The sequence below is a fragment of the Crinia signifera genome, chromosome 3 (genome assembly GCF_055691185.1).
Source record: "Crinia signifera chromosome 3, ASM5569118v1, whole genome shotgun sequence".
NCBI lineage: Eukaryota > Metazoa > Chordata > Amphibia > Anura > Myobatrachidae > Crinia > Crinia signifera.
The window spans coordinates 320,414,452-320,438,342 of record NC_139219.1 but is presented as its reverse complement, the minus strand read 5'-3'; the positions used below and the strand labels follow the sequence as shown (position 1 = coordinate 320,438,342).

Below are 23,891 nucleotides of genomic sequence, written 5' to 3'. Positions count from 1 at the left end.
GATACATAACTTCCAGGGTGGTAGAGGATGTTTTATACGCAGAGGAGGGGTGTATAGTGCAGTGGGCTTATTATTCATAATTTTCTGGTGCGAGGACAGCTTGCTTGACTGCAGATATCTCCAGTTCCCAGAAATAGATTTCTTAGATTTTAATGGAATTAAAAACTAGAGAATCCCACCTACCAAATGGTACTGGGGACTAGGGGATGAGAGTTCAGGAGGCAGAGCAATCTGCCAACAAGTATATAAAACTACATACCAGGTGTGTGGAGCTGGAGCAGTAACCAGCTGCTGGAAGGCTGATATCTCTGGTTCTGGGAAAAGTAGATACAAGCTTATAGTGTCCTTCAAAGGGGGAGAGTCCCAATTTTTGGAATATACCCTCAGAAAAGCTCTAAGTCAGACAGAACCTGAAATATCTGACTGGGAAGAGCAATTAACAGGCTTGGATTGGGACCACTGCTTTGAAGTCAGATATCTCCAGTTCCCAAGGGCCGATTTTTAAAATTCTTATACCCATGGAAAGAGGGGACCCTCAGCTTTCAGCCTAGGTTCCTTAGACTCCTGGGCAGGTTTCTGGGTACTCAGAAACCCCCCTGCGTGCCCTACTGTGTTTCCTATGCGCACGTACACACAGAATATAGGCATGGCAGCAAATAATTTTAATCAGTTAGTTTATCTCTTTCAACTTTATCACTCTAAGACTTTGTGCATCTGTCCCCCAAATCTGGTATCTGCGGCTTCATGCAAAAAAAAAATCCACTTTGGGTTCGACTCTGTGATGTTAAATTAAATGACATTGATAAACCAGTTAATAGTTTATTACCGTGTTATCCTATTCCCTTTAACACTGTGGCGCAGGTGGTGATCCACGGTCTGTCAGTGTACGGTGTAACGAGCCGTGTGTTTGACTTGGCACCGACCTCAGGACATAGTTAAACATTGCTTATGACAGTAACTGCATTGTCACTGAGAATAAAGTAAACAGGCCTGTGTCACGGAGAAGGGCGACACTCCAGATCTTAGTAATAGCTCAGTTTATTTAGTACAGATAAGTAATAATAACACATTTACATACAACAGCGTTGAGGTACAGGTTGTTATGAGTTATAATAATTGTTTTATCACGGAATTATTCAGCTCTAGATGATTATAGTCTCATGGATCTTATAAAATCACATAAAAAAATTGTGGTTCCCCCAACACTATCCTCATCCGTTGTCCCTATCATTCTGTTCGTCTAGCCACCCCAATGACTACAAAGGCTTCTGATATTATTTTCTATTTGGGGTCAATGTAATTAGGGTCAATTGGCTGGATAAGGTCGCTAGGTCAACACATAAACTAGGTTGACTACTAAAGGTCGACAGGACACCCCTAGGTACAATTTTATTGGCCGCCCCACAACCAAAAATAATAATAATATTTTTTGTCTTTTTGTCCCCCCCATAGAATATAATGAGCCTCCCCTTAGTATAGAATGTAATGAGTCTTCGCCTCCTTTAATGAGAATTGGAACCCCACACTTTAAATGCTAAGTACTGACTATGTATTGACCAGTTCCAGCTGCACCTCTCCCTGTATTATGCATTATGTGCCTCACATGCCTAGTGGGAAATCCGGCACTACTTCTGCCCGGTTATACCTTTTTCCATTGCACTGCTGCTGGCAAAACCCACCATGCAACTTTCCAGTGTTGCATCTGATTTCACGCTACCGGAGATCTGTCTTAAACGGATTTTCCTTTTTCAATGGGAGTGAAGTGTATCTGGGATGCTCAAGTTCAATCTTAAACAGTTGGACATGGTTGGCTTTCCTCTACAGATGGGCTGAACAAGGCGGAAATGCTTAAGGTTCTTTAATGTTTTTTTCTGAACAGCATTCACAAATAACTAGAGACTTGCAGATCGTTTCTCCAAAAATCCGCATCCAACCAAATTCTGTGGATCCGAACCGAATAAAAACTCGGTCTAGATCTCTCAAGCATGTCCGATCCAAACCAAGTCATGCTTCAGATCTTCCCGTGGTTCGCAATTCAGATTTTTAACTTTGAATTTCAGATTTTATATTGCAGAAATGACATGATTTTAGATGTTTTTTCAATTAATTAATGTTATTAAAATAACATTTTTCAAAATCAATTTTAACCTGAATTGAAATCCAGATCTGAACACCAAAACACAGGGATCGACGTACATCTCTACAAATAGCTCAAACATAACGGTGGTCTACACAAGGAAAACAAACTTTACGTTTATAATGTTTTTAAGCAACAAATTGTTTAAAAATTACAAAAACAGCAACTGAATAAACAACCTTTTATATCCTCAATTTTTTCTTCTATTTTTTTTTCACTTTATTCAATCACTAATAACAAAATTGTGATGTAGAACAAATATTAAAATTATACCCAAAAGTTGCTCGAGTTTGCTCATTATAAATTGACATTCATTATTAGTACACAGAACAAAAACTAGATATATATATCTAGTTTGAAAAGAAAGAGGACTTCAATAGAACTTGTCCTTTCTATCTCTGTACTTGCAGCCTTTAACATGAATATATTTTTTAAATGTTTTATCTACAAGGGTGCAGGCTGGCAGGATGTACCAAGGGTGTAAGGGCATAACTACCAAAGGTGCAAGGGGTGCAGCTGCTATGGGGCCCAGAGCTGAAGGGGGCCATCTTTACTGTCTAAGTAATATGTTTTACATATATTCATAAGAATCAGTCGCTAAATAGGGGGCCCTTACAAACTTTTGCTATGGGGCCTACGAATATCTAGTTAAGCCCCTGCAAGGGTGATGAACCAGAACCTTTGTACAAAGCCCAAGTCCAAGACTGTGGTGCGGTTGCTGTGGCATGACCTGCTTCCATTGTGGGGGTTCCTTGAGAGGTGCACTGCTGCCTAAAGAAGCACCAGACACCCAGCTTCCGGGACTCCTATTTGCAGCAGCCTTGTCATTATGACCAGATACCTGAAGTGCCCTGGTACCAGGGCCGGCACTACCATTAGGCAGCTGCCTAGGGGCTGCAGAATCTGGAATATCATAGTCTGCCTCAACACTCAGAGAGGCATTCTTGTTGAACTTAATGAAAACGTTGAGGTGACCAACTTCTAAGTCACCTCCTCCACACTTTCACCTGAGGCTCTGGAGAGCCGGTATTGGTGAGTGGGTGGTGGTGGGTACGGAACAAATATGCCTATTCACTAACCAACATGCACAGCTATAGGGTTACTCTAGGGAATTAGAGTTGTAGGCCTCAACATGTTGGGATAGCATTTAAGTGTGAACGGTTTGGGGGATATTACTGTAGAACGTTAAAAAAATTCCCCTCTAAAATTGCCACCCAATGTTGACCAGTCATGTATCTAATATAATAAAAAATAGCAACAATGAAAGACTAAAAATATGAAATATCCTTTATGTATAATATAGATCCAAACCTTCTCAACATACTTTATAATGAATTAGCCATGGTGCATTTCCCCGGCCATAACTCCTGTAAGATACTTTTATACATTAATTAGTAAACGATCTCTTTACAGTTCATAGCATCCTGTAATACAGACAGCAATTTACTAAACTCGGTAGAAATAACTTCATGGGGTTGGACAGGAGTCGATAACGATGTTGCTGGCTTATGCATCCACCTTGATCTTGCCTTGTTCACCGTGATAGTGGTTTTCATGTTCATCCTCCTCTAGAGGAACCTAAAAGAAATCACAGTGGTACTCGCTTTTCAGATTTGCGATTTTTCCCCCGAAATTCGCAAATGTAATAGGGTGCAATTTTTAGTAACGTAAAAGTGCGTTTTTAGACATATGCAGATTTGTGCAGGGTCCTCAGGTACCCAGTCCAGGGCTGACCAGCCAGGGTGATCATAATTCGTCTGCGGCATGACACCGCTGGCTGCTGAAGCCCGGTGCTGTTCCCAAAATACGGGGGACCGCAGTCATTTTGTTCCCCCATATTTTTGGTACTAGGACCGGTAAAGAGACCAGTTTATTAAATATGGGGGATCCATTTGGGGAACCAGGACCGCCTCAATAATCGGCGCTGGTTATGCTTGGGACGGGGGACCCTACGCCATTTTTTTTTCATGTTAACTTTAGAACACTTTTTGGGGACAGAACCATGAAAAATCGCACCCTATTACATTTTTGATTTTGATGTTTTCTATGTGAAAATGTCTAAATGCGATTTTTAATGTGAGTTTTTTTTTTTTACACACATTACAGTTGGATGGTTATATAAGTTTTACATGTGTGTTCTTGCCCTATTTATTAATGGGCAATCAGCTTCTGCCAAGAAGTGACACACAGGGCAGCTGAGAGGGGTGGGGAGCGGGTACTAATCACCCAGGCCCAGGCTCGCTGGAGGGGCCCCGCAGGGGCCCTGGTCCTACCCCTCTGTTCCCCCTCCTTCCCTCCCAGGTAGCAACAGCAGCACACACTTCTACAGCATGTGCTGTGCTGACGGCAGGCTCAGCATGAGTGTCTCACTGACAGTGTAAGAGGTCATGCTGAGCCTGCTGTCAGCACAGCACATGCTGTAGGTGTGTGCTGCTACTGAGATTAGTTTTTAGAGTTTTCTTTCACCCTCCTATAAACATTTTGGGGGCGTGGTCTAAGTGCAGGAGGTGCCCACACCTCCCACACTTAGGCCACGCCCCCAAAATTTTACCAGGGCCCGGCATTCCTGTCGGCTACCCTGGTGACACAGCCCATATACAGTATACGTGTTTCTAAGTAGAAAGGAACATGACAAATGTTTTCAATGCATTTTCTTGTGGATTTCTGTCTGTTCTTTTTTGTCCATCACTTTAATTAGATGTTTTTTTTTTAAACAAAATTGACCTACAGTACATGAATCCCAATTCTGATTGACTGAGTCTTTAATTTAAGACCAGTACATCAGTTAATATAAGTCTTCTGGGTTATCTGTGGATATAAGCTGATAATTAACTTTGGAAGACGTGCTGGACTCCTCCGTAGACACCTTTATACCGAGTGACACAGCGTCGGCATGCCTGGTTTTTGGGGACAGTACTGTATGTTTTGTTAATATTAATGGGAGTTGGTATTGCTTTCTACAGCCAGGTGATACAGTACAATGTTACTGAGTAACCAGATTTGTCAGGTTGCTAGCCATAGACAGCTATAGCAACAACTTCATAGGTTATTATTTATAAAATTAAAGAGAAAGGGGTCTCATAGTAATGATAGAACATTTACAGATGGACGCAGGCTCGACAGCGACTTTTTAGCCTGACAGGCAAACTCAAGCAAGTGGCCCAGACACCAGTGTCCGGTAATGATAAAACGGGGGTAAGAGAAAGTTGTCAGGCATGGTTTGTCTGGGCGTGGTTTTATATCGCCAATGCATTTAAAAAATAGCCATGTAACAGAAGAACTATAAATAAATAGATCTATCGGACCATATACAAGTGGGGTTATAGTGCAGACTATCCCTGGTGGCAAACAAATGGTCTCACACAGTCTCCTGGTGTGCTGCATATTAGGGAGGTAAACATGCTGTATGATCTCCTGCGGTGTGGGAGAAGCCTGGGAGGAGACTGTTAGCAGAACTTTGGGGGCGGAGCTTGATGTAGACATCATCAAGCCCTGCCCCCCAGTAGGCAAATCCTGCAATTCGTGGGTTTTCAAGAAGGGAGTGGGACTAAATGGCCCTATTTGCATCTTTAGCCCCACCCCCCATTCTGAAAAGCCACAAATCTTGGGGAAATAAATGCTGCTGCGGGGGGAGATACGGGGTGGGGGTGGTCGGGTGTTGCCCACCTTTCCGGGGGCCTAGGAAAGGGACATGATTTCCGGGAGCCTGCCAGCCATTTTGGGAGGGTAGGCAACCCTGGTTTATAAGTGACCGCAATTAAGGGAATAATTCAGACCTGCTCGCTAGGTTGCGTATTTTCAGATCCTAGCGAGCATGTTAACGAACGCACGCCTCCCCACCGCCCGAATCCACCGCGATGCTGCGTGCAGGTGTGCATGCTTACACCTCTGCTCGCAAACGCCTCGAAAGCTGAGCAGGTGCTCGGTCGGCCGGTGCAACATCACTAAAGCCCTCTCCCAATTTCAATATCAATGCCATAAGATTTTTACTTAAACATTGAAGTTCGAGAGCATATTCGGATTTCAGAGCACGTAACTGTAATTATTCATTTTAGATTTTGACTTACTTCCCAGTAGATTGAATCATCGTAGCAGCTCTGATCGGGTGGTTGCCCCCAGAAAGGTAATTTGAGTATGAATCCTAGAGAAACAGACAATAGAAACATGTTCAATGTACAGTCATTGATTTTATTGTATATACTGTATTGATAGCTCCACCCCCCCAGCCAAATCTAACTCTCTCTGGACATGTTACATCTGCCCCACCTGCAGTGCAGCATGGTTTTCTCAATCGCATGCCTTTGTGGTTCGTATAATGCTAAATCAGGCCATACAGTTTCAATAATGACTTAGATCAAAGGAATATTGCTATTGTCCATTAGAATGCTCTTATGAAGTCGACAGATATTCATATGAAACGCGTGCATGAAAGTATATAGCAGAGGGGAAGGTAGACGTAACAGATTTTTTATTGTGGGTGTGTTAGGAAGTAGAAGATGGCAGGCTGGCCATGTGGGCGTGCAAAGGGGCAACTTTTTGGAAATTTTTCGACAGCCATTTATATTCTCAATCCGCCCATGGCACCAGGGAAGGGCATTGTAGTGAAATAAGTATAAAGTCAAACACAACTGCAGAAAAAGACGCAAGGATGGCTGCAGCTGTGTCCAACTCAGGCCCTATGAGGAGGGATCCAGCCCCTACAATAGACTCCGCCCCCTCAACAGACCCCGCCTACATGAGGGCCACTTCCAGAAATTTCCTGGGCTGGTTTTCCATCTACCTCTAGTTACAAACCTGTAATAACTCCTCCAACAACAGAGATCCCAAACGTTGCAGCCAAGGCAGCTCCTTGAATGACGGGACTATATCTGGAAAACAGGACACACACACAAGTACATTTAGACATTTGAGGGATGACACTTAGGGGTATATTTGCTAAGTATTAACTTATATTTAATTTGCCATTAATGAGATGTCAGTTTGGGGGATGAAAAGTGCTGAGGGATGGAAATAGAGGTAAAAGGTATGGGTCAAGTATATTGGGGTGCTTTACATCTATCGTGTAAAAGCTGTTTTTTTTTAAATAAAAGGCCTATTGCCAATTGGATGGACAGAGTAGGGGTGTAAATGCCCCATGGCACCGGACACACAGCACTGGTTACACCCACACAGCACTGTTCCCAGCTCCTCTCCTTCTCAGTATAGCACAGATGGATTGCCTCTCGTTCAGCGCCGGGGATCGCCAGAATGTCCCCGCTGGCGATGCGCTCCATCTGAATGGGAAGCGCGAGTGTCTCACACGCACGTGCGTCCCAGTTCTTCGGCGGTGGGGGACGGAAATCCTGCCCATCTCTGGTTCAGAGAGATGGGAGGGGCTGGGAGCTGGGAGGCTGCGGGGACCAACGGGGAGCTCCGTTGGAAGGGGATGCACACAGTGGCGTAACTAAAATTTGAGCGCCCCCGCTGATAATAAAGCAGTGCATCTCGCCCCCTTGCCGCCCATGCCCCCCCATCCCCCACAGATTTACCTGTATTCGCTGCGGTGGTCCCTGCTCCCCTCCTGGCTTCATTCTGATGCTATGAAGAACGGACCATCACAAAATGTCTGCCCCATACAGCAGACAGTTTCAGAGAACTATCTGCTATATGGGGGCGGACATTTTATGATGGTCCATCTCACCAGCATCAGAATGAAGCCAGGAGGGGAGCCGGGACCACCGCAGCGAATACAGGTAAAGCTGCGGGGGATGGGGGGGGGGGGGCATTACAATAGCCACGCAGCCCCCCGGTGCCCGCAATTACACAGCGCCTCCCCGCGACCGCAGGGGCTGCGGTGCTATTGTTACGCCACTGGATGCGCGACTCTCCAGTCATTTTGACAGATAAATCTGGTGGTTTGTGACACCCCCTAAAAAACTTGCATTAATGGCCAATCAGAGCAAACTGTACATCATTAGCTCCACCCCTTTTTGAATCTTTATTCCGACAAACTCCTACTATACAGCTCCGCCTGAACCGCAGTCTGTAATGAATGATGTCCACTCACTGGGGCTTGGCTCCAAGTGCTGTGGCCACGATCCCTGCGATGCCTCCAAAGAGTCCGGGGAGGCCGTGTAGGTTGTGCACGCCGCATGTGTCCTGGATCCTCAGCTTGGAAGCGACGATTGGCTGAAACACAGAATCCCATTACTGCATGGTGAATGGGGTGGGATTTCCATTGACAAATAGGACTGGCGCAAAGTGAGTCATTTAAGAGAACTCTCGGAGCAGACGTACAGTACAGTAAATGGTGGTAATGCCCATTGTGTGGAGAACTCTAATGTAACATGTGTACGGACTAGATCTAGTAACTGGCTTCAAATAGACTCATCGGGGGAAATTTACTAGGATGGGATGTTGCTATGGGCAACCAATCAGACTCTACTTCTTATTTATTTGGAACCGACTAGAAGATAATAGATAGTATCCAATATGTGAAATAGAACTCCGATATTAGTACATTTCGCCTCATAAAGATACATTTACTAAGGCTTCTATAAATGAAAAGAGGTGCTGTTGCCCATAGCAACCAATCAGATTCTGTCTATCCTTTTCTACTATGCAATAAAGAAATAATAGACAGTAACTCTTTTCTTTTTTATGAGCTTTTGTAAATTTACCCCATATTTTGTTACAGTGGCGTAACTATTAATTTTGTGCCCCCCCCCCCTTTTTGGGTTAACAAACCCCCCTCCAACCCCTAGGGTTAATAACCCCCAGCCCCCTCCCCCTTCCCATGCTGCCGGTACCTCCTGTCCTGCGCTTCTGTCAGGTCCCGACTCTCCTGGCTCCTGCAGCATATAAAAAAAGTGACTCTCAGAAAATGTCTGCCTCCATAATGCAGACAGTTTTTGAGGATGCTAGAGTAGGCGGTGGCCTCCTCTAGCTACCTTAAAAACGGTCTGCTTTATGGGGGCAGCCATTTTCTGATCGTCACTTTTTATTAGCTGCAGGAGCCGGGACCCGACAGAAGCGCAGGACAGGAGGTACCGGCTGCACGGGGAGGGGGCGGGGGCAGACGGCAGCAGATAACTATAGCGCCGCAGACCCCCCAGCGCCCAAACCTTCTCAGTGCCTCCCCGCCACCGCGGGGGCTGCAGGACTATAGTTACGCCACTGGTTCGTTATTAATAATATGAGGGTAAAGTTTAAAAATTTGAATAACACATTATATTATTAATATAATTATGTAAATGCCTGATGGGCACCCAAGATGCAGGAGTCCTTGGGATAGCAGCTTTGCCGCCTCATCAGGCTGGTGCGCTGGCCAGCGGCATCTGTCACCCTAATGTAGTTACGGACTTGGTAGTGAAACAGAATCTGAAAAGTCGGATTAGTAAAGATCGAGTCTCAATGATCGGATCATGATGAACAAAATGGGTACAGATTATTGGGCCGACAGTCAATAGATGGACCCCCATCTGGTCAACACGGTCATCAAAGTCATAAGGTCATGTACAAAATGTCTTCAGGTACAAAAGGTCAACAGGGTTGAAAGGTCAATATTAGAAAACGACATGTGACCCACATAGTGTACCGCTTCACTCATCACTCTGTGGGCAAGGTGCCGCGCTCTGCTACTGTTGTGTTCCGCTCATGTTACTCTTCCCAGTCCTAATCCACGTGGGTGGTAAATGTTGAAAAGGGCGGAAAAAAGGGGAAAAAACTGTGTCGACCACTTGAGCCTTTTGACCCTTTGTACCAAGCGACTGTAAACGCTGTTAATCTTTTACATGTTGACATTTTGTTGTAATTCAGTGGAAAAATTGAAAATTTGCTAAGATTTAAAAATCGTTGTTAAAAAAATTGTCTGCTTGTAAATGTGCATTTTAGCCTTAGCAGCGCATCAATGTACATCAATTAAGATTTACTTGAAATAAATCTATATTGACCTTTAATGAATGTACTCATGGGGGTCCTACTAATGCATGGAAAAATCTTCTTTACACCTGACACTTAAGTGTTCTGCAAATCGAGAAATATAAAACGTGATGTTATAGGGATACAGAATTAACCCTTTAAGTGCCAACGGTGCAGTGAGAGATGTGCAAAATATCCGCTAAACATGCCGGGGTCGAAGTCGAGGAATATGAATCACTTTAGTTATTGCCGGCAAATGATACGAAGTCAATTCATTGAAGTTTTTTTTAAATTTGGACCAAAAATATAACAGTCGCTGTGAGCAAAACAGCCATTTTTAGCGGATATTTTGCATGTCTATCACAGCAACGTTGGCACTCAAAGGGTTAAAAATAATAAGTCTGTCTTTACTTTTACATTATTTTAATTATACTTTGCTTCTGCTGATACATTTACTGTATACACTTTAAGAACAGATAGAAATAATTTGATTAAGTGGCCAAACCTATTCTATGTCCTGCCCCTCGTCCCCATGACAGGTATGTCACCACGGCAGGGCAGTATGACTAGGAACTGATTATACCGTACATTACGATTAACAAATACAGCATCACTATTTTAACTATTTGTGAAAAGTATTTGGGTTCTGTGCAAACTTACAGTGAGAAACTTAAATCCTACAGTGGATATGATTCCTGCGATACAACCAATGATCATTGCTCCGAATGGCCCGATGTTCATATCGGCACAGGTGCCCACTGCGACACCTCCAGCCAGGGTGGCATTCTGGATGTGGACCTGTTTGTGGCAATGGCATTTATTAGCAGCTTAAAGAAATAACATTCACTATTACGCATGGTACTGGTGGCATGCTAAGTACTGATATTAGGTAAATTGTATTCTTAAATGTTTAGAGAGGGAATTTAATACCAGGTGTAGTCTGTGACATGGAAATGTAGTCAGGTGGTTGGAATGCCAGCACCTTGCAGCTACTCCCATCACACCCCCCCCCCCCCATGTTCTCTTGCATTATATGTGTGTAGGACAGTTAATGATGTTGGTTTAACATCGTTCTTTGTAAATGTGAACAGATAAATAAATCCCACTCAGAATGTAAATTAAGCATATATTATTGAGTTTTAGCTATTTAAAACTTGTAGCATGTGATGAAGAGTGCTTCAGCCAATCAGCTCCTGTCATGTGTTTGAAAATGATATTGGGAATTGATTGACTGGAGCGTCATTTAGTATTTGCAATGTGTTAAAAATAGCTAAAAGTCTTAGAAAAATAAGACCCATAGTGTGAAACAGGCAAAGTGACAACACACACAAGTTATATAGCACAGCTTATGTTTTTAAAGTTAGTGACCCGGATTAAGTTACATATATGTTTAAAACCAGAAATCCTGATGACCCAAATGGCCTTCCTATTTCTCTCCGGGTCCACTTTATACCTTATAATTAATAGCTATAGCCCTGGATATTCTTAGACTCCTCGTACTTAATTTCACCTCGGAACTTATCTTAGAAGATGGTTCAAAGTTAATTATATTGAATAATCTGTGTCACTTTAGCTTTCCACTGACTACCTCTGTATCATACTTGCCTACCCTACCATAAACTGCGGGAGGCTCCCAATTTCTTGGGTAGTCCCCTGCAGTCCTGGAAGTGTAGGCAGCTCTCCAACCTTCCTAGTGATGTGGGCAGTGCTGTGTGTTATGCACCTGCAGCTACTGGAGCCCTGGTGGGCGGACCTAATAATGAGAAGATTCGGCCCCACCCCTGAAGTGCCTGCAGTGTCTCCTTACGAAGTAGGTAAGTAAAGTCTGTACATACAGCTTTGTTATTTGGCTTACCATATCAAACTTCCCTTTATGTTCTAGCAGACTGGAGAAAGCATATGCAGCTAGTACACAGGCGGCCAATGAGAAGTAAGTGTTAATAATGGCCATTTCCTGATCCGCTCCATGTTCAGCAATGGCAGAATTAAAACTTGGCCAAAACATCCACAGAAACAGGGTTCCTGCAAATATTAAGCAGATTAGTTATTGCGTACAACAATCGTGTCTGTCCCTGGGGCGATTTACTATGCCTTGGAGAATGATGAAATGGAAAGAGATAAAGTATTAGCCACTCGGCTCCTAACTGCCATGTTACAGGCTGTGTTCGAAATTTACATTTTGGGGAAAATTTACTAAAAAATTCTAATTCCTCCTTACAGTAATGCCCCCTATGCATTATGTGCCACACTTACATGCCCCTTAAACAGCAGGTACCCCTTACATCTTCTAATGCCACACACAATTGTTCCCCTTACAGCATATTATGCCACACACAGTAATGCACCTTGCACCGTATTATATCCCACAACAATGGTTATATTAACCAACCACACATCTGGCTCTTCTATAATTATTCACAGCTCTTAAGGTGCCCATCCAGTAGTGTTATTTTAGCCTTTTTCACTCGATTTCTACACATCGGACCGATAAATCACGTGGAAAGTGTCACATCGTATGTCATTTACTTACAATTCTGATAATTGCGGGCGTAACGGTGCACATCGGAGTGTTTTTTACTACTTGCGATATGTCGCATGCTATGTATCACATGAGCCACTTGACTGTCAGCCGCCTTATTACTCTGTAGTCTGGCTCATAAGATAAATCGTATGTATAATGTGTGTGCTGTATCACATCCGATGTGTCGCCACTTGATAAATCGCATGCAATATATCATATGTGAAAATACTGTAGCACTCATGTACAAAACCGTGTGTGCAGGGCTCCTGGGAAGCTGTTAAAAATGGAATTCATATGTGACTTCGAGCTTGAATAAGTCACACTAGTGGATGGGGCCTTACCCATGCTGCTTTTTTGTGACTGTCTCATACCAAATTTCTTGGTGGTGAGACTCCATATGTGGGAGGACCACCCCAATAGTCCGTATTACAGTATCTCATGTGTCTGTCCTGTAGGTTAGATGAATTGGACCTTGCAATGCCAGTGAAGCTAAATAATGGCCTGTGGTGCTTCTCACTATCATGCCTGGTGTACTGTCCTGATCTCCTCCATGCTGTCTACTTCCTCACACAACATCCAGGGGGCGTGGCTTGATGTTTTTATTCAGCTTATGTAATTTCTCCAGAAGCGGAAGAAGCTCTAGTAGATGTTCTTCACAACTGTCAACACTGAAGCAACTGCCATTTTGGGAGGGACATTTTCAACAGTATTCCATGTGACCCACCAGGCCGCATGGGGTACGGCAGACACTGACTGGTCAAAGGTGCCGCATGCAAGTGCATGGCACGCATGGCCATAGAAACGGCCCTGGTTACTGAACAGTTAACACTCATTTAATATGGTTCATGACTTGAAAGATGCGGAGTTTCAATAAATGTTGCACCTTATTATAAATCCAATCTATCTATTACTCAGTGCCAGAATAAAATTTGGTTGGCAATGGGTGGTTTGCCCAGAGGCCTTCACACATAGCAACATTCAGGGCCACTGAGATAGGGGAGTGTATATTAATTACCCTGGCTCGGCTTGTGGGAGAGAGGCCTGGCATGGGCCCGGGTCTGCAGCCTTCCCCTACCTCTCACCTGCCTACATCAGCCTCTCTTGGCTCCAAGTCCAATGATTATACCCTCACCCCCTTGTTTAAACAGCATAACCACATCTCCCACAATAAGGCCATGCCTACCAAAGTACCCTGGCCCGGCCAAGTTTTCTACAGCCCTATTGGGATTTCCCAATAGCATAATGTAACCTGGGGGCATTACATTGTATTTAACACATCTGTGCTTTTGGGAGTATATACACATTACTACAAATTTATTTGCAGGGACCCAACAAGTTAATTGCCTTAAGACCCCAACAAACTTTAACCCAGCCCTGCTCCTACTTCATTAAACAACGTACAGTATGAGATGTCACCATATCGGCAGACTAGAAGACCTGGTTCCTTACCGATCATAGCGAACAGGTCCGAGTGATAGACGGATCCTTCGTTCTCATGGCCGTTTTTCAGGCCAGACCGATACAGAACTGCTGACACGGCCAAACCAAAGTAGGCTCCGAATGCATGGATAACCATGGATGCACCAACATCGGTGGCCTGCAGAACAAGAATATATCATGTTGGTAGAAGAGCAAATCATACGTCATGCAAGGAGAAATCACACCGATGCGCTACTATCCGCTGCATTTCCATTATCACGTTGTTACATCTTAGGTTTAGGACCCTATGTCTCATTTAACACTACCTTGTGTGAATATGTCGCAGTGTCCCAGACTAAGGTGTTGATTCAGGATTGTTCGCATCAATCCGCGTTTGGCCCCAGCCCCGATGGTCAGGGTTTGCACATTTCTGCGTATGTGCAAACCACAACAGCGAACGGCTTTGGAAAAGGACGGCCATTGGTTCACACAGGGTCAGATCAGGGAAACGCCCAGTACTTTATGGGCGTCCCCATGAAAAGCTAGGCGGTACTCTGCGGGCCCAGGTGGGCCGATGCCTGCCAGGGGTGGCTGGCTGATGTCTCAGGATGTCAGCTGCCCTTCATCCTAGCGCTCACAACTAAGTCAGATCAGACTTTTCTTTGCGACGGTAGGAGAAGTCATTTGATGGTCAGAGACTATCGAATGATATGTCCTGTTAGTGGCTGCATGCGAGGGGATGTGTTTTTGTACACATCCCCTCGCATTTTACAGAGAGGATTCAACAGCACCTATGCCACCTATGAGGTCTATGTATCCAGTAGATATGTCCTCCATCGTTGCCTCCAGACGGGCAACAAACAGTATGTGCAGTCCTGGGCTACAAACAGACTGCACACACTAGGAAGATCATCAGATGGTGAGACGCTTGCAATTCTCAGGCTTGCACGGGGCACGGTTTCACTCTAGCAGCCCAGTGATCAGGTCTGAATAACCCCCAGTGATACTGGTTCCGAGGTGCACGATGTGTTGAAGCCGCGCGCAGTTGGCCGCTGTTGTAAGTCTGCGCTTGTGTCTCAGCACATGAATCCTGATTGTTACTGCAGAGACGCAGTCCTCACAGATACGTCACAAGCTGCCACACAGGATGACAAACACAACTTACCTGCAAAGTTAATATATCATATGGGGACCCTCGCCCCTAAGGGCCTCAATATTGACTTTGAAATCTCAGCCTTCCTTAAATAAAAACTGAAGGAATATGTACAAAAGGTCACATCCACCCAGAACATCAAAGGTTAGGATACCCTAGTGCACTAAAGATTCGGGGAGTTAAAGAGATACTATCTGAAGAAAGAACAAAATATGACTGTATCCAACAGTAGAACAATCATTAACCCTCCATCAATCATATAGGCAGGATGTTATATATTTCTCATGAGCTCATTTATAAAAAAAAACCAAGTCCACCAGCTTAGACTACCATGATTATCGAGGACAAGGACCCAAACCCAGTTCCACACATACAGTTAAATAAGAGCTGCCTATAGGAAGCTAGGATTTCAATTAATCCAATATGTATACACATAGTACAATCCTAGACCGCACATAGCTCCATAAAGTAGAGCAACCTGTACACCATCTATAGCAAGGAATGGGTTAGTCTGTAAAAATATGCAATTGCCATTCAAGAACTATATATACACACTATGCTATCATAGAAAGCACATTATTCACGTATTAGTACTACAACCTTATATGGTCGTTATACCCCTTGTGTCAAAAAATCCCAGCCCCTCCCTCCCTTATGTATCCAATAAATAAAAAAACGGGACTGAGAAGCTGAAGGAACTTTCTACTAATAATCCCGCTGAATAAAAGCATCGAAAAGCTATAGCAGAATGTCAGCATGCAAGTAACCACGACAATTAGCCCTACAGGAGAGATAAGACACGGCGAGATAGCAGCCCAGTAACCAGGGCAACCATCCATAAACAAAATGAGAAGAGACGTACGCCGCGCTACTCAGGGCGGAAGTAGAAGCAAGACGCCACAGAGGGAGAAGGGCGGAAGTGACGTGACGCCCAGCGAGAGATGGGGCGAGCGCTGGAACAGAACAGTGACAGCTGCCCAATAAGGAGTAGACAAGTCACGCTGACCCCGCCCACCTCCAGGGGATAAAAGGAGATACGGAGAAGTAAACCAGTTACTGCGATCATCCTGAAGAAGCCAGTTACCTGGTGAAACTACAGTAGGAGCAAGTTTCATCTTTGCTCCTTTGGTCATGGCTAGCCATGGCTATTCTATTGTTCTCAGCTGCAATACAATAAGTATTGCAGCTGAGAACAATAGAATAGCCATGGCTAGCCATGGCCAAGGAGCAAAGATGAAACTTGCTCCTACTGTAGTTGACACATCGCTGCACCTGGACCCGCTGAGTACCCCTCTGGTTAAGAGGATACTGACGGGAGTCTGCCGGCAGACACTTCCACGTTACCACTTACCCCACTGGAGAATCAGGTATCAAGCTTTAGTGGATAACCCACTTAAAACGGAGACTTGCCTAACTGTATTACTGCTCATATAAGAATTGGATCAGTTGCTGAGGACAATTACCCCCAGTGTGTCTCCCTGTTTGTATACCCTCTTGTATGTGTATACCGGTACTAGAGCCTACATACACGCAGATAACTATTATTATTATATGTTCATTTTTTTAACCTTCATTTTACTAAGGTAATTTATGCCTTTTAAACTACCTATTATAGCCTTTGTTCTGTTATTTAATTAAGAATACTTATATACCTTTTAAAATAAAAATCATTGTTTTTTCAAAGAAATTCCAACAGTGGTGACTGCATTATTATTGTAGATAGAGAATCTTTACAAATATTTCTAAAAGATATACCCTTAGCGCAGAGTGCACACCGCAAGGTGTAACCCCCCCCCCAGACTAGCTTCAACAAGAGGTACTGGTAGTATACCTCTACACTCATTGCAGCAGGGTTACCTCATAAAGTCCACGGCGCAACTCCTCCCGAAAACCCACCCTTTATACAACTTACCTGCAGGTAGGCTACAAGATGTTCATTGCACGCAAACACAAAGATCTCCAGGACGGCCATGATCAGCATCTGGACGGGACTGGTCTTCCCCAGCACAGCTCCAAATGAAATTAACACGGTCGCAGTGCTGAAGTCGGCATTTATCATACTGGTGAGCCAAAGAGAAGCTACAATTAGGAAACAATATAAGTGTACAGCAATATAAGTGTACGGCACCTTGTTGGAAATGTAGGCTAACATATAGTACAGTATGTGCAGGTATTGCTAGGACACTAGATGCAGGGGCTGATTCAATTAGCTGTACACCTTCCGGGGCTTAACGCATGGCAGAACTTAATTTAATAGCCCCAGGCTGACATTAAACCACTAGAGGGAGGGAGAGGAGCTCCACCCTCTGGTGACCGTGGTAATTATGGAGGTTATGGATTAGGCAGGGCCCCTCGTCCCTCACCTTCTGCTCCCCTTGCTGACCCCACAAATTACTATTGTGGGCATTAGTTATAATCCCCAGAACAAAGTCACAGGACATCAGGTGTCACCCCTAGGCATGACTGCAGCAGGCCAGAACCAGCACAGGGGAGGAGGCATGAGCAGGCACCCATTGAAGGACAATACCGGCGGCATTTCAAATTTGCTCCCTCTATGGCAGCCTGCGGTGGATGCATTTCAGTACACACCACTGAGAACTGGTAACATGCAGCATGGTTCATGAGTCATGGTTCCAGTAGTTTTGGACTGATGTTAGGTTATTGGTGTGGCAGAGACTGCACGAGGCCATGTAATGTACCACAGTTGTGAACAAGGCTCTGTGCAGGCTAGTGGTGGTTTCATAATGATGTGGAGTGCATTCACACGACATGGGTTGGATCTACTGGTTCACGTGATCTTGTCATTGACTGGTAACAGCTACATTGCATTGCTTGATGATATTTGCAGTCCTTTATGGACTTCATATACCACCATAAGAAATAAATATTCCAGCAGGATAATACACTGTGTCATCAGTCCCAAGGTGTCCAGAATTGGACTTTCTAAAGAGTTCTAATGAAGGGTTTGGCTACCACGAACCCTCGTCATGATCCCAATCAAGCATTTATGGGATCCTGCACCTACACGTACAGATGGACCGCCTGTTAGCCAGCCTGAGGAATCGGCAGATCTCCTGAGCTGGCGCAGGCTGGTGGACAGGAGCTCCATCTGATGGGAACGCGCGAGCGTCTAACACGCATGCGCGTCCCCGTCAGCACGGTGGCGCAGGCTGGTGGACAGAGACTCCATCTGATGGGAACGCGCGAGCGTCTAACATGCACGTGCATTCCCGTCAGCACGGTGATGGGGAGTGGATTCCGCTAGAGGGGGGGAGCGCGCATAAGAAGCTTGCATGGTCGTTCTGACAGCGCCCGCCGCCACCCTCCGCCGGCTCCCCGCTACTCCTTTATCCTTCCCCGTAGCTGCTGCGCCACCATTTGCCCTGCCCATATCCCTGAAGCTCCCTGAAGCAGAGACAGGCAGGGTGAGTGGTGGTGCAGCAGCTACGGGGAAGGATGGGGGAGTAGCGGGGAGCCGGCGGAGGGTGGCAGCAGGCTCAGTCAGAATGGGTCGTGCAAGCTTCTTATGCGCGCACCCCCTTTTGGCGGAAAAGATGCAACGTGGAGTTGATGAACTTTGCAGGGCGAGGAGGGGACCTATCCCTTAATATCTACGTATTGTCATTTTTTAATGCATACCTCCCTATCTCAGACGCAAACAGCTCATAGGGCTAAAATTGTTTTCCTGTCAACAGTTTTCCTTATTATTATGGTCTCAATCTCCAAAAGGAGATTCAGTTTCAGGAACTGTTCTGCACAATTGGGTGCGGTAGGTTGCCAACTTAAACCTTTCAAAGAAATGACCGACCTTACCACAAATGCTGCCTTCTGGCTCTGTAAAGCTGCACACCTCAGCAACATTCTTGGTGCATTTGTATCCATGGCACCGCCAGTTACTGTTGATCTGACGATGGTTCATATATTTTCTTTTTCAGCCCTGCCTCATTGAATGTATCAGATGTATCATAAAAACAAAAACATAAATTTACCTTTTGATACCGATCTCAATTTTTCCAGCATGGAGATGCCAAAAGCCTTGCATCAGAATTCCCCACTGGAGACCGAAAGCTGCGATAAGAAAGTTGATTCCAACACTGCTGAAGCCGTATCTTTTCAGAAAGGTCATCAAGAACCCAAATCCAACGAAGATCATCACGTGGACATCTTGGAAAACTGAGAAGACAACAGATATATATAAAATTGTTTCAGTAAATGGTAAAGCAGATTTTTAGTGGCAAATTTACAAAGATGGGAGTTTTATTAAAGATGGGATGTTACCTAGAGCAACCAATCAGAATCGACTTCTTATTTATTAATAGTAGCAACTTCTAGAAGATAAAAGAGTATAATTGGTTGCCCATAGCAACATTCCAAGATGCATGGCTCACTCATGCTGTGACTATTTGAAGCCAGCAATTGCACCTTTAAAGTCTATGGCATGTGTTCGCAACAAAAATTTGTAATTTGATGGTTGCTATGATTTACAATATATTGGCACTGCCATGGGAACCAGATTTGCCCTAGCCTTTTCCAATTTATTAGTGGCAATCGGGGGTGTTTGACCCTAGTTCTAACTGTGAGTCTATGGTAAGTAAATTTCTTACAATAGACTCGCAGAGCAAGCTGGGGGTGATCAGTATATCAAACCCAATAGTAAAATAGAGATCTGGCATTTAAGTTTGTCAGTGTTGGTGTAAAACTCCAAGTGTGTTTATGCCCAATATTTAAACGTTTTGCTTGTAAGATGTGGCTAGTAAAAAGCATTGTTCATTCCATAAACATGATCAGAAGCATTAGGTTTTACAACCTGACCCCTTGGAGCCACAATTGGAATCCACAGAAATAAGTTGGATTTAGGACACACAGTTGTGACCCTTGTTCACATTACACCACACAGCAGAGCCCCTTATTAACATTATGGTACTTGTGTATTATCTGACACCCTATTTTTTCATCGCATGCCACTACTTAAGGCATGCGATGCGATGCAATGCGATTTTTCATTGTAAAGACCCGATTTTTAATTGTATAGTCACCCATGGGTGATTTCATACCCCCACTATCCAAGTTCGCATGGAGCTGATTTTATATAGTGTGGCGAGCGCAGCGAGCCACCAAGCCCGAAGCGTGGCGAGCGCAGCGAGCCCCTCGAGGGGATGCGGATTACTTTACATGTATTCTGTGTCCGCTCGTCACACTATATAAAATCAACTCCATGCGTAGTTGGATAGTGGGGGTATAAAATCACCCATGGGTGACTATACAATTAAAAATCGGGTCTTTACAATTAAAAATAGCATCGCATGAATTGTATGCCACTATATTGCATGCGATGCAATGTAATACAATGAAAAATCGGGTGCCCAGATATTACACAAGTACCCACATTACACTACATTACAACATACAGTAGTGCTCCCTATTCACTTTCTGCTGCATAGGAGTGCCTCTTATTCACATTACACCACACAGTAATGCCCCTCATTCACATTACACCACACATCAGTGCCACTTATTCACATAACACCACACAGTAGTTGCCGTTATTCACATTACACCACACAATAATGCCCTTGATTTACATTATATAACACAGTGCATTCCCTTATTCATATGCCACAAAGTAGTACCCCTTATACACATTATGCTACACAGTAGGGTCCCTTATTTGTGGTATGACATGGTAATGTCCCTTAATCATGTTTCTTAACACAGTAGTGCCCCTTATACACATTATGCTACGAAGAGCCCCTTTTTCACATTATGCCATACAATAGTACCTCTTCTACACATTATGACAAACAGTAGTGCCCCTTATTAAACATAACAAACACCATTCCTGCTGTACATCATGCTTAGGCCGATGCAGTGGCACACTCTAAATACCAAACAATGCTAATCAGAATAATTATAGTAAACTCTGCAATATAACATAGAGTAAATATGAGGTGCTTAGCATGGGCCCACCAACTGCAACCAGGTGTGTCCCTAACACTAAGGTTCAAATCCAGGTCAAGGGACCCCCAGGCCAGCACAAGTCAACCACCATAAGGCTTAACATTAGGAAAAATCAGTGTTAGCTATGTGTTGAGAGTTTTACATAGGTGAACGGTAATAAGTAAAGTGTTAAAAAGTGTTACAATGGTAAAAAAACAATTAAGGTGCTAAAAGTGTTAGATTAAGGGGGATATTCAATCTCCGGCGAGCACCTCCCACCGGGGAGATGGCCGCCGGGCCCTATTCAATGCTGTCTTCCCCGACAGCATTGAGCAGGGTATCTCGGCAGAATGAGCCCGACATCACTAGCTGTCGGGCTCGTTCTGCCAAGAACAGCCGGGAAGTGACGAGCTGCGGTTGCAGCTCGCCTCTTCCCGGCCGCAACTCGCGGCCACGCCCCCTTTTCGCTCCCCGGCAGGCGGGACATTGAATCCCGCCTGCGTGTTCTCGGTCGAGCTGACCGAGAACGGGACTGGGTCACGGCGGTCGAGCAAGCTTGACTGCCGTGACCCTGACATTGAATTCTGCCCTAAATGTTACCATATTATGCCCCAAAGCAGCTAGGCTACATGAAACCCAATCAGAAGGCGGGGACCGACGACGAGGTGGCGGGGACCGACGGGGAGCTTCGTCAGAACGGGGCGTGTGAGCGTCTCATGCGCATGCACCCCCTTCCGACGGCTGGCGGCTGGCGATTCTATCGCCAGCCCCCGCAAGCATGAGAGGGGCTCCATCTGTATGTTGACCTTAATTTGGTCAACCCAATGATCCATACCAGGGCATCATGCATAGGGGGCAGTGCCATGATACTCCCACATTTTATAGATCTTTCGGACCATAAGTAAGGGCAATTCCCTGTACGTCAGATAAAATGGTTATCTGGGCCCTTTGTGCAAAGTTTGAATAGCAAACCAAAAACACCAATTACTGAAAATAGAAAACAGAGATACAGATGTAGCCAAACTCATCTATCCTGTTGGACCGTCATTCTGGCTTTGTTGTTGTGCCAGTAGAAATGTTTCGTTATGGCGCACTAATGCATACTACGGCAAAAGCATGTCATTGCACCGCTTCACAGCTGGGTGGCGATTACTCCACTATTGGAGAGAAAATAGGTACACGTACGGGGTACAGTGTCACTGACAAGATGTGAGATAATGCAATTCAATGGATTAATGAAGAAAATGTATTGGCATGGTAGAAAAAAACATACATATTCAATATCACCATAAATAACATGAAGCGGATAGACGGTAATAGTGTAGAGCTAGGGTGGCCAAACCGGTCCTCGAGATCTACCCACGGTCCACGTTTTCCAGGTTACCTAGCTGGTGCACAGCTGTAGTCATTACTAACTGTCACATTTTAAAATCTGCTGCATTCATTCCTACTATAGATCCACAGGTTGCCTGGAAAAAATGCACAGTTGGTAGATCTTGAGGACAGGTTTGGCCACCCCTGGAGAGCAATGTCTTACTCTGGATCGGTGCTGCAATGGGCTTAGCCGGTACAGTAACAGAGGTCCCAGCTGTGAAGCTCAGCATCACCGCAGCTGATATAAAGTTCCGGAGACTCTTGGGTCATAAAGTGCTGGCGCTTGAAAAAAAAGTGCTGGCGCTGTCCAACAAAGTGCAGTGTGCAGTTATGTCCAAACCAATCATGTATTTACTAAAAATGGCATCCGGGTTCCCACATCAGGGTGAATGAGATGGCAGGTCAAAAGTACCATAGCTCTAAGGGCCTTTTCCACCTCAGGGACCGGGCTAGTGGTGGCTGTGGGAATTACACATGCCTGGGCAGTCACGGATGTTGTCCATAGTATATGTATATATATACTCTCTGTATTGTATGGCCATTGCAGATATTATTTCTGTATGGCGGTAACTGATGCTTCTATATTATAAGGTGTACATTGCTCGGTTAATGATATGGCGGTCGCTGTGATGTTCTGTGCTGGATGAGATGTGAGTGTAGTACAGGCAGAGATACTCACCTTTGAGTTTACACATAGCAGATAGAACCTGCTTGCTCCAAGTGAAGATACCCAGAACCACATAATTATTTATCTACATGTGTTTTTCTCCCACATTTCTCCCACTACTGTACATATATTTCAGCTTTTACAGTATTGACAGTTTCAAGCAAGTTAAGCATAACCAGGGCCGCTGAGGGGGGGGCAGGTACTAATTACCCAGGCCCGGGCTTGCTTGAGGGGCCCAGCGGGGGCCCTGGTCCGACCCCCTCCCTTCCCCCTTCGTGTGCTGCTGCTGCTAGCCTCTACTTTAGATGGATCAAGTGCCTGATTTACAAGAAACCACATATTCCAAATCATTGATTTTTTATGGATAGTAAAATGGGGGCACAACAGGCAAAGGACACATGGACCTACTAATGGTACCTTCTGCGGCTGTGTCCCTAGGAACTGGGGTAGCTACACTGATGCACAAGGGTCCTTACTGACAGTCAACCTGAATTAGGCCCAATGTTATACTAACGAGCATCAGCTTAATGTCTTCCAGAAAGATCCTTAACCCTCAGCACAAAAGAAGTCACCGTGTCACAAGTTTCCCTCCTCGCGATGCCAGAAAGGAAAGGAAAATCTAACTCAAGGAAAAGCAGAGTTATTTGTCCACCATTCTCTGTGATTAAATAATAATGAACAAGTGCGCCCCAGGGGATTCTTGCCTAATTGTTTTGAACTACAGTATTCCAAAATGTAGTGCATGGGAAATAACATGTACGGATGCATACTTTGTTCATGGCGT

The 23,891-nt window shown here is 44.7% G+C and overlaps 1 protein-coding gene across 1 annotated transcript in view; it reads right to left on the bottom strand.

Annotated features, from left to right (window-relative positions):
- Window positions 1–1,020: 1,020 nt before the first annotated feature.
- Window positions 1,021–23,891, bottom strand: part of RHAG (Rh associated glycoprotein) — a 44,245-nt gene continuing 21,374 nt past the window's right edge. Inside the window, exons 2-10 of the mRNA XM_083178749.1 lie at window positions 19,119–19,302; window positions 17,042–17,189; window positions 14,007–14,154; window positions 11,892–12,058; window positions 10,697–10,834; window positions 8,184–8,305; window positions 6,932–7,005; window positions 6,205–6,278; window positions 1,021–3,715 (exon numbers count right to left, since the gene is read on the bottom strand). Coding sequence (XP_083034875.1) covers window positions 3,644–3,715; window positions 6,205–6,278; window positions 6,932–7,005; window positions 8,184–8,305; window positions 10,697–10,834; window positions 11,892–12,058; window positions 14,007–14,154; window positions 17,042–17,189; window positions 19,119–19,302 — 1,127 coding nt within the window. The 3' untranslated portion in view covers window positions 1,021–3,643. The remainder of the gene's footprint in view (window positions 3,716–6,204; window positions 6,279–6,931; window positions 7,006–8,183; window positions 8,306–10,696; window positions 10,835–11,891; window positions 12,059–14,006; window positions 14,155–17,041; window positions 17,190–19,118; window positions 19,303–23,891) is intronic.